Genomic DNA, 14,088 nt, shown 5'->3' with positions numbered 1-14,088 from the left:
TGCTTTTTGTGCCTTTTCCCTGCACAGCCGGGTGGTTTCTTCAGCCCGAGCCCCGAGTCTGATCCCCCTCCGCTCCCGGGCGCGTTCCCTGCTGGAATTCCCGGGTCATTCCCCTCTCCCTGAGCCGTTCCAGCTCCTCCCCGGGGGCACCGGGACCGAGCCCGGGGCAAAGTGCGGGTTCAGCCCCCGGCCTGCGGGGCACGAGGGCGCAGCAGTGACCCGGGGACACGTTCGGTGACAGTTTTATGACGGAGGGGAAAGGTTGAGCGGCCGCCTCTGGGGGGGGGTGATAAAAGTGCTCCGGGAGGTTTTCCCTCCGTTCCCAGCTCGGCGCGGCTGTGCCGGGGGTCCCCCAGCCCTGCCGGGGGGGTCTCTGGGGGGGTGTGAGCAGAGGAGGGGGCCGGGGCAGCGCAGAGACCTCGGGGCTGCAGCTCCTGCTCCTGCTCCTGCTCCTGCTCCTGCTCCTGCTCCTGCTCCTGCTCCTTCCAGGCGGGGATGAAGCGCTGCCTCCCATCAGCTCCGCTCCCTCCCTCCCTCTCCCGCAGCTCTGAGCAGCCGCCGCGTCCTCTCGGCTCTTTTTTTTAAGATTTCCAGGATGAATTGGAAAAGCGAAAAAGAAAAAATAAAAATAATAATAATAATAAAAAAACCAACCCAACAAAAAACAACAACGCCCCCCCCAAAATTTGCAGTTTTCCCCCCAGGACCTCCTGTCCTTCCCCCTGAGCCCCCCTGTGCCAAAGCCCTGTCCTTCCCCCTGGGACCCCTTGTCCTTTCTTCCCCCTCAGGACCCCCCGTCCTTCCTCTAGGACTCCCCTTTCCTTACCCCGGGACCCCCGTCCCTCCCCCTGGGACCCCTGACCTTCATTTCTCCCAGGACCTCCCGTCCTTCTCTGTGACCCCGTCCTTCCCTCCAGACCCCCTGTCCTTCCCCTTGTGACCCCCTGTCCTTCCCCTTGTGACCCCCTGTCCTTCCCCAGACCCCCTGTCCTTCCCCCTGTGACCCCCTGTCCTTCCCCAGACCCCCTGTCCTTCTCTGTGACCCCCTGTCCTTCCCCACGACCCCCTGTCCTTTCCCAGCCCCCCTGCCCTTCTCCAGCCCCCCCGTCCTCCCCCTGTCCCCCCCTCCCCGGTCCCCACTGTCCCCCCCGGGGCGGCTCTGGCTCTTTAAGGGCGCTGCCCGGGCTCGGTCCCCGCCGTCGGGGCGAAGTCCGCGGGCTCTGTGGCGGCGGCGGGGCCGGGGATGCAGCTCCCGGCGGGGCCGGGCGCCCTGGCCGCCCCCCTGCTCTCCATCCCCGTGGCCTTCGGCATCACCGGCGCCACCGCCCTGGCGGAGTGAGTGCGGCCCCCCGGGGACCCCCGGGCTCGGGGTTTTGGGGTCCTGCTCGGGGAGGGGGACGGGACCAGTCCGGGAGCGGGGGGAGAGTCCGGGCTGTCCCGGGACACGGCTCCGTGCGGGGCTGGGGGGATCCAATCCCGCCCGGGACAGGGGGCCCGTCCCGGGGTCCCACCCGGACCTGGAGAACAGGGAGCGTGTCCTGGGCGGGGACTGGGGCTGTCCCGGGACAGGGAATCCAGGGAATCCATCCCGGATCGTGGGGTCCACCCCGGACAGGGGGCTGGGCCTGCCCGAGATCTGACCCTAAAGATCAGGGGGGTGAGGAGCGTTTCCCGTGGGCAGGGGGGAAATGGGGCTTCACCCCCGGGCTGTGCCTGGTGCTGGACCCCCCCCTGCCCCACAGCAACCCCCCACTGCTGGTGCTGACGGTGACCCTGGTGCTCCTCGGCCTCTTCTCCCTCATCCTCCTCGTCGGCGGCGTGAGCCACTTCCAGGACCCCCTGTTCTGTGGTGAGACCCCCCCCAGGCTGTGGGGTTTGGGATTTGGGATCTGGGGGGAGCCGTGGGCCCCTGGCAGAGCTGCCCTGGCTCCCCCCCCACAGTGTTCGTGGTGTTCTCCTTCGTCTCCGGCGTCGACCTCATCATCGCCCTGGAGGAGGACGGGTTCATCTCCGGCTTCATGGAGCTCTATGTCAGAGAGGTATCACCTCATCCCACCCCAGCCCACCCCACCACACCCCACCACACCCCGGCCCCCTGCTCCCCTGCCCGTGAGGGGCTGGATGGAGCTCTCCCTGCTGGAGCTGCTCCTGCAACACCGGGATCACACACAGGGATCATATACTGGGATCACACACCGGGATCACACAGCGGGATCACACACTGAGGTCACATGCTGGGATCACACACAGGGATCACACACAGGGATCACACACTGGGATCACACACCGGGATCACACACCGGGATCACACACTGGGATCACACACCGGGATCACACACTGGGATCACACACCAGGATCACACACAGGGATCACACACTGGGATCACACACCGGGATCACACACCGGGATCACACACTGGGATCACACACCGGGATCACACACAGGGATCACACACTGGGATCACACACAGGGATCCCACACCAGGATCACACACCGGGATCACACACCAGGATCACACACAGCGATCACACACCAGGATCACACACCAGGATCACACACAGGGATCACACACTGGGATCACACACTGGGATCACACACCGGGATCACACACTGGGATCACACACCAGGATCATATACTGGGATCACACACAGGGATCACACACCGGGATCCCACCCGGAGCAGCCCCATCTCCCGTGGGGTGCCCTGAGGAGGGGGTGGGAAGGCAGCTGCCCCCTCCCTGCCTGACCCAGTCCCTCCCCACGGGCAGGGCGAGCCCTACCTGCGCACGGCCCACGGGATCATGATCTGTTACTGGGATGGCGTCGTCCACTACGGGCTCTACCTCACCATGGTCATGGCCATCGGCCACAGGTGAGCGGGGACCAGGGAGCTGGAGGGGTTCGGGGGGCTTGGAGCATCCCAAACTCCATGGGGAGGGAGCTCTGAGCCTGGCAGAGGTGCCTGAGGAGCTCGGGGGGTTGGAGCATCCCAAATTCCATGAGGAGGGAACCCCAAGTCTGGCAAAGGTGCCAGAGGAGCTCAGGGGGGTTGGAGGATCCCAAATTCTATGAAGGGAGGTCTGAGCCTGACAGAGGTGCCAGAGGAGCTCAGGGGGGTTGGAGCATCCCAAACTCCATGGGGAGGGAGCTCTGAGCCTGGCAGAGGTGCCAGAGGAGCTCAGGGGGTCGGAGGATCCCAAATTCTATGAAGGGAGGTCTGAGCCTGGCAGAGGTGCCAGAGGAGCTCAGGGGGTCGGAGGATCCCACATTCCATGGGGAGGGAGCTCCGAGGTGCCTGTTCCCGGTGTCTCTGCAGGAAGAACTACAGGAACCTGGGGCTCTTCTGGCTGGGCTCGCTGCTGATGAGCGTCGTGGTCTTCCTGCTGGGGAACATGATCGGTACGGGGGGGGAGGAGGGGGCTCCGTCCCCACCGCCCGTGTCCGGCGGGTTTGCTGCTCCCCGCGGGCACAGGAGGGAGGTGCCGGTGCCTCCTCCGTGTCCATCCCGCGCCCTCCTCCCCCAGGGAAATACAGCTCCGAGCTCAGCCCCTCCTTCCTGCTCAACCTGCCCTACATCCTCCTCCTCCTCTGGGCCGGGGCGAGGCTGTTCCAGCAGCCCAGGGAGCCGCTGCTCCTCAGCCCCGAGAAGGTGAGCTGGGGCTCCGGGGGGGCTGCCCCGGGAGCCCGGTGCCCCTCCCGGGGCCGGGCCGGGGGGTGCAGAGCCCAAACCGGGGCGTTTCCCCCCTGGCAGGTGGCGGAGGAGCAGCGCAAACCCCTGTACCGGCGGCCCCAGGACGCGGCCCTGGTGCTGGTGCTGCTGCTCATGGCCTCGTTCACCTTCTTCAGGGGGATGGTGAGTGCTGGGCCCCGCACGGGGGGGTTGGAGGGGCCGGGGAGGGGCTCGGGGAAGGTTCATCCGCCCCCTCACCCGCCTCCCCTCCTCTCTCCACCCCCCAGGTGGTTCTGGACTGTCCTGCCGACTCGTGCTTCGAGTACATCTACCAGCACGAGCCGTACCTGCGCGACCCCGTCGCCTACCCCAAAGTGCAGGTGAGTGTCGGGGGGGTCCAAATGGGGCCGGAGACCCCCCCGGCGGCACCGGGGACGGGGTGACCTTCTCTCTGTCCCTCCCCAGATGCTGATCTACATGTTCTACGCCCTCCCCTTCTTCCTGCTCTGCATCTACGGGCTGGTGCTGCCCGGCTGCTCCTGGCTGCCCGACTGGAGCCTGGTGTTTGCCGGGGCCGTGGCACAGGTGAGGCCGTCCCGGCGCACGGGGGGGCAACTCTGGGACCCCCAGGGCTGGGTTTTGGTCCCAGCCAGGGGCAGGGGGGGTTGGGGCTGAGCTTGGGGGCTCAGCTCTGCGCCCGCACGTGGAGCAGCAGCTCTGCCGCTGCCTGGAAATTGCTTTGGCCCCGGCGGATTTTCCCGGGCCCGGGGATTCGCTGGCCAGAAATAGGCTGGGGCAGGGCTATAATAGGATGTGCCGCCCGTGCTGCTGCCACCACACACCCTTTGGGGCCGGGCGGGCCGCACAAGACCCTCCCCCTCCCCAGTGCCACCCCTTCCCTGTGTCCCCAGGCTCAGTTCTCCCACCTGGGCTCGTCGCTGCACGCCCGGACCCCCTTCCCCTACCAGACCCCCGACGACGTCCTGTGGAGCTTCCTCCTCTCCAACATCCTCTACGCGCTGGGCCCGCAGCTCCTGGTGCTCCGCTGCCTGCGCTGCCCCGCCTTCTTCCTGCCCCCCGCTCCTGCCGGCCTGCTCCGGGCAAAGAAACACCAGTGACGGGGCCTGCCCGGCCCGGGGGGCTGCTCTGCCCACCTTGGGGGCTGCTCTGCCCACCTTGGGGGCTGCTGTGCCCACCCTGAGGACTGCTGTGCCCACCTTGGGAACTGCTGTGCCCACCCTGGGGGCTGCTGTGCCCACCTTGGGAACTGCTGTGCCCACCCTAGGGACTGCTGTGCCCACCTTGGGGGCTGCTGTGTCCAGCCTGGGGGCTGCTGTGCCCACCCTGAGGGCTGCTGTGCCCACCCTGGGGACTGCTGTCCCCCCCCGGGGGCTGCTGTGCCCACCCTGGGGGCTGCTGTGTCCAGCCTGGGGGCTGCTGTGCCCACCTTGGGAACTGCTGTGCCCACCCTGGGGGCTGCTATGCCCACCCTGGGGGCTGCTCTGCCCGGTGCCCCCATCCTGCTCGAGGAGCCCCAGAGCAGTGGGACCCAGAGATGTCCCAGAGGGGCTGCCAGAGGTGTCCCCAGGGGTGCTCTGGGGGTCCCCCGGTGTCCCCAAAGGCTGTGGGGACCCCCGGATGCTCTACAGCGACGTTGTGGCTGCAGCCACAGCCCTGCCCGTGCCCAGGGGGGTCTCACTGGTGGGGGTCTCCCCTCCCGGCGGGTCCCGGGGGTCCGTGGGTGCCCTGTCCCACCCCGGCCACGCCGGGAGGACTCGGGAGGGGGGGCAGTGCCAGGAAAACACTGTTTACAAAATAAAGGAGCCAAGGGTCGTTCCGGAGCCGTGTCCCTGCCGTGCCCGGGGATGTCCCTCCGTGCCAGCGGTGGGAGCACAGGGATGGGACCCCCCCGGGCACCCCCAGGGATGAAGAGCCCCACGACCACTCCCCTGCGGCCCTTTGGGGTGGGGCCGGGGGGTCCCCGCGTGTGCCCGCGGGGGGGTGCGGTGGGCACGCGGGTGTGGGGGGGTTGTAGGAGGGTTTGTGAGGGTGGGCTGGGGGCGCACGGGTGGGCGGTGGGCACACGGGTGGGCGGTGGGCACACGCTGCCCTTGCCGTGCCCGGGGCGGGGGATTTCCCCGACAAAACTCCCCGTGCCCCGCGCGTCCCGCGGGGGTCCTGGCAGCACCGGGGGGTCCCGGGATTGGGGAGCAGGCGGGCGGGCCGGTGACCTTGGCGAGCCGCCGGCCCTGCGCAGCGCCGGGAGAGCCGGGGCAGGGCCGGGCCGAGCTCCCGGTGCCGCCCCCTCCCTGCGCGGAGCCGCACCGGCGGCACCGGCGGCACCGTCGCGCTGCTGCGGGCGGGCCCCTCCCGCCGCCGGCACCGGGGACACGGTGAGTGCGGGGCTGCGGCGGCTCCGCTCGCTGCGGGGCGGGCGCGGGGCGCCGGGACGGGACCCCCCCGGTGCCGGTGCCGGTTTCCCGCCCCCCCCCTCCCCGCGCTGCGCTGCCCGGGCACCGGAGTCCCGCAGCCCCGGGGCCGCCGCCGCAGTGTCCCGCACTGCAACACCGCGCCGGGCCCGCGGCCGCGGGCGGGCACAGCCGGGGCTGCCGCATCCCCCCGCCCCGCCCGGGCACCGCGACCCCCCGGAGGGGCTGCGCAGCCCCCTCTGCCCCCGCGCTCGGCACCGGGACCCCCGGGAGGGGCTGCCCCGCTCTCACTGCCCCCGGCACGGGGCACCGGAGCCCCCCGAGGGTCTGCCCCGTTCTTTCTGCCCCCGGAGGGAACACCGGAATCCTCGAAGGGGACTTTCCCGCTCCCCCTGCCCCGGCCGGGCACCGGGACCCCCGGGGGGGCTGCCCCGCTCCACAACCCCGCGGACCGACCGGGGCTGCCCCGCTCCCCCTTACCCTGCACTTGGCACCGGGACCACCGGGAGGGGCTGCCCCGCTCCCCCTGCCCCCGGACATGGCACCGGGACCACTGGGAGGGGCTGCCCCGCTCCCCCTGCCCCCCGCTCGGGCACCGGGACCTCCGGGGGGGGGGCACACACGCTCCTCTCCCTATGCCCCCAGACAGAGCAGCGAGACCCCCGGGGGGGTCTGTTCCGCTTCCCGTGCTCCCGGAGCGGGCACCAGGACCCCCGGGGGATGCCCCGCTCCCTCTTCCCCCGGACTTGGCACCGGGACCACCGGGACGGGCCGCCCCTCTCCCGCTGCCCCGATCAGGCACCGGCGCTCCCGGGGGGCTGCCCCGCTCCCCCCGCCCCACATCCAGCTCCCGGCGCCCCTTCCCCACCCTCCCCTGCGCTTGGGGGGGGCTCATTCCCGCGGTGAGGGGGGACGCGGAACCAGGCTGGGATCTGGGGCACCCCCAGAACGCGGGGCTCGGGATCGCAGCCCCCGGGGATCAGGAGGCCGTGCCCCGGGAAGGGGGGGGGGGGGGCGCAGCCGGGGGTCTCGGGGGGCTCCGGCCGCCGCCGCCGCCGCTCCAGCCCCATCAGTTCGGTTTCCAGATGTGCCGGCGCTGCCATAAATAACTCAGGAGAAGCGGCCCGGCGCGCCTGCCATGAAATATTCATCGCGGCTGTAACCGAGCGGGGCAAGCCGAGTTCAGCGCCGGGGGCACGGGGGTCCCTGGGGCACGGGGGGGGCGGCGCGGGGAGACAACGAGAGCCCCAGCGCTGCCGGTGCCCCCCCTCCACTCGGGGCGGGTCGGGGGGTGGCGGTGGGTGATGGCACCCGGGGGGGCGGGTCGGGGACCGGCGTCGCTGCTGGGGGGCTGCCGAGGCCGGGGGTCGGGCAGAGCGGGGTCTCCTCCCGGGGGGGGCTGGAGGGGGTGCTGAGGGCTCTGCTGTCCCCCCCAGATGCGTCCCCAAAGCCCCTGGGCCGCCGGCCCGGCAGCTCTGCTGCTCCTCGCGGGAATCCTCGGCTCCGAGGCGCTGCAGAGCCCCCGGGGCAGGAAGAAGGTGGTTCATGTCATGGGTGAGTGGGGAGGGGCGTCCCGGGGTGGGGTGGGGTGGGATGGGTTAGGATTAGGGTTAGAGTGGTGACAGGGACAGGGCCAGTCCTGAGCTGGGTGTCCCTTGTCCTGAGCAGGGTGTCCCTTGCAGAGAGTGACAGGGCCAGCCCTGATCTGGGTGTCCCTTGTCCTAATCTGGGTGTCCCTTGCAGAGGGTGACAAGGCCAGTCCTGAGCAGGGTGTCCCTTGTCCTGACCTGGGTGTCCCTTGCAGAGGGTGACAGGGCCAGCCCTGATCTGGATGTCCCTTGTCCTGACCCGGGTGTCCCTTGTCCTGACCCGGGTGTCCCTTGTCCTGGCCTGGGTGTCCCTTGCAGGGAGTGACAGGGCCAGTCCTCATATGGGTGTCCCTTGCAGAGGGTGAAAGGTCCAGCCCTGAGCAGGGTGTCCCTTGCAGAGGGTGACAGGGCCAGCCCTGACCCGGGTGTCCCTTGCAGAGGGTGACAGGGCCAGCCCTGATCTGGATGTCCCTTGTCCTGACCCGGGTGTCCCTTCTCCTGACCCGGGTGTCCCTTGCAGAGGGTGACAGGGCCAGTCCTGACCCGGGTGTCCCTTGCAGAGGGTGACAGGGCCATCCCTGACCCGGGTGTCCCTTGCAGAGGGTGACAGCGGGGCCGTGGTGGTGCAGACAGCCCCGGGCAAGGTGGTGACTCACCGGGGCGGGACCATCATCCTGCCCTGCCGCTACCACTACGACGTGTCCGCGCACGACCCGGCCGAGATCCGCCTCAAGTGGACCAAAGTGACGGAGCCCATGGCGTTCGTGGACGTGTTCGTGGCGCTGGGCGAGGCCCGCCGGGCGTTCGGGCCCTACCGCGGCCGCACGGCCCTGCAGGAGGACGGGGCGGGCGACGCCTCCCTCATCATCCGCAACGTGACCCTGCAGGACTACGGGCGCTACGAGTGCGAGGTCACCAACGAGCTGGAGGACGACACCGGCGTGGTCAAGCTGGACCTCGAAGGTACCGGCATAGGGGATGCTCCTGGGGGCTTGGGGAAGGGCTGGACGGCACCAGGTGTAAAACCCGATGCCCAAAATGCCCCCAAAGGACCCTCCGAGGCTCTTTTTTGAGCGTCAGAAAGCAAAAGCACTCATTTATTTATTTATTTATTTATTTGTTTGTTCCTGCTGTCCTGGGTGCGTGGGGATCGTTCCCGAAGTGCCCCCACGCCGAGGTGCAGAGATGCTCGTGGTGGTTTTGTGCCCCACGCAGCCCCCCCCCCCAAAAAAAATGACAGGCAGGGGAAGTTCAGGAAAGTTTGATCCAAAAAGTCGGGAACGCCGGACTTCGAGAGGAAAAGCTGCCACCCCTCCTGTTCCCTGAGAAACACACCCCCTCCTGTGTGGGCTTTTATCTTCCCTGCCCTCCCCTCCCAGGCCCTGGGAGTTTCTCTCTCCTCGTACCTGTGACTTCCCTCTGGAATGCACGAGGAGAAATCCCCCGGATTATCCTCATTACCCCCGAGCAAGGCGCTTCTCCCGGGCCGGGACAGCATTCCCGGGCGGGACGAGCCCCCTCCCCTGGCCACGAATCCCCCAGGAGGGATCTCCCCCCTCCTCCCCCCGCGGTGTGGGATGGTTGGGATGCATTTCCCGGTGCCTGTGTCCCGTTCTCCCCGGGGCCGGGCGCTTTTCCCGGCGCGTGCCGGTGGTTTATTGCCGCCGTTCTTGGTTTTTACTGTTGCTCCGGGTTTATGGGATGGCAGCTCGTAAACTCCGAGGGCAGGCGGCGGCTCCGGGGCTCGTAAAGCACCCGGCTGGGGGGGATGAGGGGCTGGGAGCAGCTCCGGGGCTCGTAAAGCACCCGGCTGGGGGGGATGAGGGGCTGGGAGCAGCTCCGAGCCCTCCGGGATGTCGGGAAAGGGGGAAAACCTTCTTTTTGGGGGCTGCTGCGGGGGTGGAAGGGCCTGGCTGGACACCAGTGGTGTCCCCGTTCTCCCGGAGCCTGGGGGTGGAATGGGGATCCCTGGGGGTGGAACGGGGATCCCTAAAGCCACAGCGTGGAGGGTCTGGGGGCTCTCAACCTCCCCCCCGAGCACAGGCAGGGGCAGCTCATCGTGGCCGGGCTTTGCAGCCGTTTGTGGACAAATCTCGGGGGCAAGAAAGAAAAAAAAAAAAAAAGGGAAAAAAGCAGCGAGGTTTGAGAAACGTTGGATCGCGAGACACGGAGTAAAAACTGAACCTGAAAACGGCTTTTCCAGAAGGTGACGTTAAAAACTTTTAGTGAAAGCAAACTGAACCGCAGCCACCCCGACCCGGGCAGTGCCGACCCCAGCGTTCAGGCAGGGGAGAACCTCCCGCCCCCAGTTCCTCCTCCCACCCCTCCTCTCCATTTCCCACCTCCATGGGTTCAGGCAGGGGAGAACCTCCCGCCCCCAGTTCCTCCTCCCACCCCTCCTCTCCATTTCCCACCTCCATGGGTTCGGGCAGGGGAGAACCTCCCGCCCCCAGTTCCTCCTCCCACCCCTCCTCTCCCCCCTCCAGGCGTGATCTTCCCGTACCACCCCCGCCTGGGCCGCTACACCCTCAACTTCCACGAGGCTCAGCAGGCGTGCCTGGAGCAGGACGGCATCCTGGCGTCCCACGACCAGCTGCACCAGGCCTGGCTGGAGGGCATGGACTGGTGCAACGCGGGCTGGCTGGAGGACGGCTCGGTGCAATACCCCATCTCCCGGCCGCGGGAGGAGTGCGGCCGCAAGGACACGCCCGTGGGCGTGCGGAACTACGGCTACCGGCACAAGGAGAGCGAGCACTACGACGCCTTCTGCTTCACCTCCAACCTCAACGGTACCCGCGGAGGGGCCGCCGAGCCCGCCCGGGAGGAGGGGAGGGATGAGGGGGAGGTTCCCATGGAGACCCGGGAGGATGCTCCGCCCTGGGGAGGGGGGAGGTGGCCGCGCGTCCCTTCCCTGGATCCCTCCCTTCCCTGGATCCCTCCCTTCCCTGGATCCCTCCCTTCCCTGGATCCCTCCCTTCCCTGGATCCCTCCCTTCCCTGGATCCCTCCCTTCCCTGGTTCAGTGGTGGGGACCCCCCTTCCCCTCAGCAGGGACCGGCCTCCACCCTTGTTGGTTCTGGGGCTGGAACACCCGGTTTTAGCAACACCCTCTCTCTTTTTTTAGCAAAAACCTCTCTTTTTTTAGCAAAAAATTCTCTCATTTTTTAGCAAAACCCTCTCTTTTTTTAGCAAAAACCTCTCTTTTTTTAGCAAAAACCTCTCTTTTTTTAGCAAATCCCTCTCTTGTTTTAGCAAAAAACTCTTTTTTTTTTTTTTTTAGAGAAGACCTCTCTCCTTTAGCGAAGACCACTCTTTTTTAGCAAAAACCTCTCCTTTTTAGAGAAAACATCTCTGGTTTTCAGCAAAAACCTTTCGTTTTTAACTAAAACCTCTCTTTTTTTCTTTTTTTTTAAAAACCCTCCTTTTTTTTTTTTTTAGCAAAAACCTCTCCTTTTTTTTTTCCTATTTTTTTTTTTTTAGCAAAAACCTCTCTCTTTTTTTTTCCTTTTTTTTGTCAAAACCCCTCCGGTTTGTTTTTTTTTTGGTTTTTTTTTAGCACAACCATCTCTGGCAGGCAGGAGCAGGGCACGGAGGTAATTGCAGCAGCCCCGGGTGATGGATGAGGCCGGGCCCACGCAAGACAGATGGAGCCAGGAGGGCTCCCGGGCTCTGTAAATCCCTCCTGCCTGGCAGGGGGGGCCGGAGGGGGCCCTGCTGATGTTTATTTAGTGGTGGCAGGTGGGATAAATAGCGGGTGACACCGGCACAAGGAGCTGGCACTGCCCTCACCCCCCTAAATCTGCCCATGCTGCGGGTCCCCAGAGCCCACCCAGCCCCTCACCCCCTCCTGCCCCCCAAAATGGGTTGGGGGGGTCCTCAGGGCTTGTATCACGTGTTTTTTTCAGCCCCCTCAAAAAAATGCACTGGGGGGAGTCCACAGGATTGCACCACCCTTCCTTCAGCCCCCCAAAAATGTGGTGGGGGGAACCCTCCAGGGCTGGCATCACTCGCCTCCTCCAGCCCCCCAAATGTGCTGGGGGGGTCCACCAGACAGGTACCACCCACCCTCCAACTCCAGCCCCCCAAAAATGCATTGGGGTTGGTCCATAGGGTTTGTGCCACTCACCACCTCCAGCCCCCCAAAAATGCACTGAGGGGGCTCCAAAAATGCGTTGAGGGGGCTCGACAGGGTTTGTGCCCCTCACCACCTCCAGCCCCCAAAAATGCACTGAAGGGGCTCCAAAAATGCGTTGAGGGGCCTCCACAGGGTTTGTGCCACTCACCACCTCCAGCCCCCAAAAATGCACTGAGGGGGCTCCAAAAATGCATTGAGGGGGCTCCACAGGGTTTGTGCCCCTCACCACCTCCAGCACCGTCAAAAATACACTGAAGGGGCTCCAAAAATGCGTTGAGGGGCCTCCACAGGGTTTGTGCCACTCACCACCTCCAGCCCCCAAAAATGCACTGAAGGGGCTTCAAAAATGCATTGAGAGGGCTCCAAAAATGCATTGAGGGGGCTCCACAGGGTTTGTGCCACTCACCACCTCCAGCCCCCAAAAATGCACTGAGGGGGCTCCAAAAATGCATTGAGGGGGCTCCACAGGGTTTGTGCCCCTCACCACCTCCAGCACCGTCAAAAATACACTGAAGGGGCTCCAAAAATGCATTGACTGGGCTCCATTGGGTTTGTGCCCCTCACCACCTCCAGCACCCTCAAAAATGCACCGAGGGGGCTCCAAAAACGCATTGAAGGGGGCTCCAAAAATGCACTGAGGGGGCTCCACATGGCTCGTCCCCCTCGCCCCACCCCAGCCCACCGATCCCACAGGATGCTCCAGCACTGACCTCCCCCCCCCCCTCCCCGCTCTGTGCCCCCTCCCCAGGCAAAGTTTACTTCCTGAAGACGTTCCGCAAGCTGAGCTACCCGGAGGCGGTGCAGGCCTGCAAGAACAACGGCGCGGCCGTGGCCAAGGTGGGGCAGCTGTACGCGGCCTGGAAGCTGCAGCTGCTGGACCGCTGCGAGGCGGGCTGGCTGGAGGACGGCAGCATCCGCTACCCCATCGTCAACCCCCGCGCCCGCTGCGGCGGCCGCGAGCCCGGCGTGCGCAACCTGGGCTTCCCCGACAAGAAGTACAAGCTCTTCGGCGTCTACTGCTTCAAAAAGGCCGGGGATGCACCCCAGGAGAAGGCCGCGGGAGGGGGGACGCACCCCAACCGCGTGTGAGGGAGCATCTCCCCAGGTTTGGCCGGGGAACGCGGGGCCCCCCCAAAAAAAAACGCGCCTGGGTGTTTGTTGCCGGGCTCCCCGGGGGTCGCGGCGGAGCTGCGGGCAGCCCCCGCCTCGGGCCGGAGCCCGGTGGCGCTCGGGGGGGGGGAAAAACTTGAGGCAGCGGGAGGGGAAGGACTTTGGGAGCGCTGCCCGCGCCCGGGGCTGGCTCCCCGCGCTCCCCGCTCGTCGCAGCTCTTGCTTCTCGACCTGCCTGTTGCATGTGTGCTAAAGGCCCATCGGAGCCTCCATCCTCACCCCCTCGGCGTCCCCCCCACAGCGCTGATACCCCCCCGCCCCAACCCCCGGGAGGTGCCGCGGGCCACCGGTGTCACGGCACCGTCAGGTCTCTGCAGGGGACCGACCTGCCGCGGGCTCCCCAAAACGCCTCTTTGGCGCTGGGCAAGGACTGGGGGCACCGGGCAGCCTGGGGGGGCACTGGGCAGCCCGGGGGGGGCACTGGGCAGCCTGGGAGGGGGCACCCACAGCCCCTCCAGCCCCCGCCGGGGCCGGGGCAGCTCCTTCGCTTGGCTTCGTGCGGACGAAGTGGGAGGGGCTGGGTGGGCACCGCCCCCCGCGCCCCCCCCGCCGGGCACCCCCCGAGGCTTTTGGCAGCCCTGGGCACCCCCCCGAGGCTTTTGGCAGCCCTGAACGTAGATGAAATAAAAGCTTCGGCCGCTTTGGAGAGCTGAGCCGGGCTCTGCTGTGTCCTTCGCCGGTGCCACCCCCGAGGGGCGTCTCGGGGACCCCGGCGCTGCTCGGCCTCACCTTCCCCCCCTGTTTCCAGCACGTTCAGAGCATCCCAACAGCATCCTGCTTGGATTTGTTGGGACCAGATCCAAGGGAGCAGCCCAGGAGCCACCTTGGGGGTTGGCAGGACACGGATGGGGACCCCGGGGTCCCCCAGAGGGGCTGGGGGCTTCCTCCCCACCCCGGCCCAGCTGAGCACGGCCCATCCATCACCTTCACCGGCTGATGGAAACAAAGAGCTGCTGGGATGTGACAGCCCTGGCAGGGCACGGCGGGCGTCGGGGGCCACTGGGGTGGGGGACGGGGGGTGGGGTGCAGGGAGGACCCCAATAAATCCATCAGGGTCTCCCCAGCTCGAGGGGGGTCCGTGGCCACGCTGGGGAC

The 14,088-nt window shown here is 66.9% G+C and overlaps 2 protein-coding genes and 1 long non-coding RNA gene across 3 annotated transcripts in view; all 3 read left to right on the top strand.

The window, feature by feature from the left end:
- Positions 1-14,088, top strand: part of LOC135403506 (uncharacterized) — a 73,744-nt gene that overhangs the window by 29,541 nt on the left and 30,115 nt on the right. The window lies entirely within an intron of this gene.
- Positions 1,190-5,512, top strand: TM6SF2 (transmembrane 6 superfamily member 2). The gene is made up of 10 exons (XM_064637514.1): positions 1,190-1,335; positions 1,743-1,849; positions 1,942-2,039; positions 2,770-2,873; positions 3,318-3,400; positions 3,526-3,650; positions 3,753-3,854; positions 3,959-4,051; positions 4,137-4,256; positions 4,583-5,512. Exons 1-10 carry the CDS (start codon positions 1,244-1,246, stop codon positions 4,787-4,789), a joined length of 1,131 nt encoding a protein of 376 aa, XP_064493584.1. The 5' UTR covers positions 1,190-1,243; the 3' UTR covers positions 4,790-5,512.
- On the top strand, positions 5,961-13,646 carry HAPLN4 (hyaluronan and proteoglycan link protein 4). The gene is made up of 5 exons (XM_064637571.1): positions 5,961-6,064; positions 7,537-7,654; positions 8,290-8,652; positions 10,176-10,478; positions 12,572-13,646. Exons 2-5 carry the CDS (start codon positions 7,537-7,539, stop codon positions 12,910-12,912), a joined length of 1,125 nt encoding a protein of 374 aa, XP_064493641.1. The 5' UTR covers positions 5,961-6,064; the 3' UTR covers positions 12,913-13,646.

Source organism: Pseudopipra pipra, chromosome 27 (assembly GCF_036250125.1).
Source record: "Pseudopipra pipra isolate bDixPip1 chromosome 27, bDixPip1.hap1, whole genome shotgun sequence".
NCBI lineage: Eukaryota > Metazoa > Chordata > Aves > Passeriformes > Pipridae > Pseudopipra > Pseudopipra pipra.
The sequence above is the reverse complement of the archived record's forward strand: the minus strand, read 5'-3'. Positions and strand labels throughout refer to the sequence as shown.

Coding starts and splice junctions, on each gene's coding strand:
- TM6SF2 (XM_064637514.1), top strand. CDS start 1,244: ATGCAGCTCCCGGCGGGGCCGGGCGCCCTGGCCGCCCCCCTGCTCTCC. Junction 1,336..1,742: donor GGCGCCACCGCCCTGGCGGA/GTGAGTGCGGCC, acceptor CCTGCCCCACAG/CAACCCCCCACTGCTGGTGC. Junction 3,855..3,958: donor TCACCTTCTTCAGGGGGATG/GTGAGTGCTGGG, acceptor TCCACCCCCCAG/GTGGTTCTGGACTGTCCTGC.
- HAPLN4 (XM_064637571.1), top strand. CDS start 7,537: ATGCGTCCCCAAAGCCCCTGGGCCGCCGGCCCGGCAGCTCTGCTGCTC. Junction 8,653..10,175: donor GGTCAAGCTGGACCTCGAAG/GTACCGGCATAG, acceptor TCCCCCCTCCAG/GCGTGATCTTCCCGTACCAC. Junction 10,479..12,571: donor CTTCACCTCCAACCTCAACG/GTACCCGCGGAG, acceptor CCCCCTCCCCAG/GCAAAGTTTACTTCCTGAAG.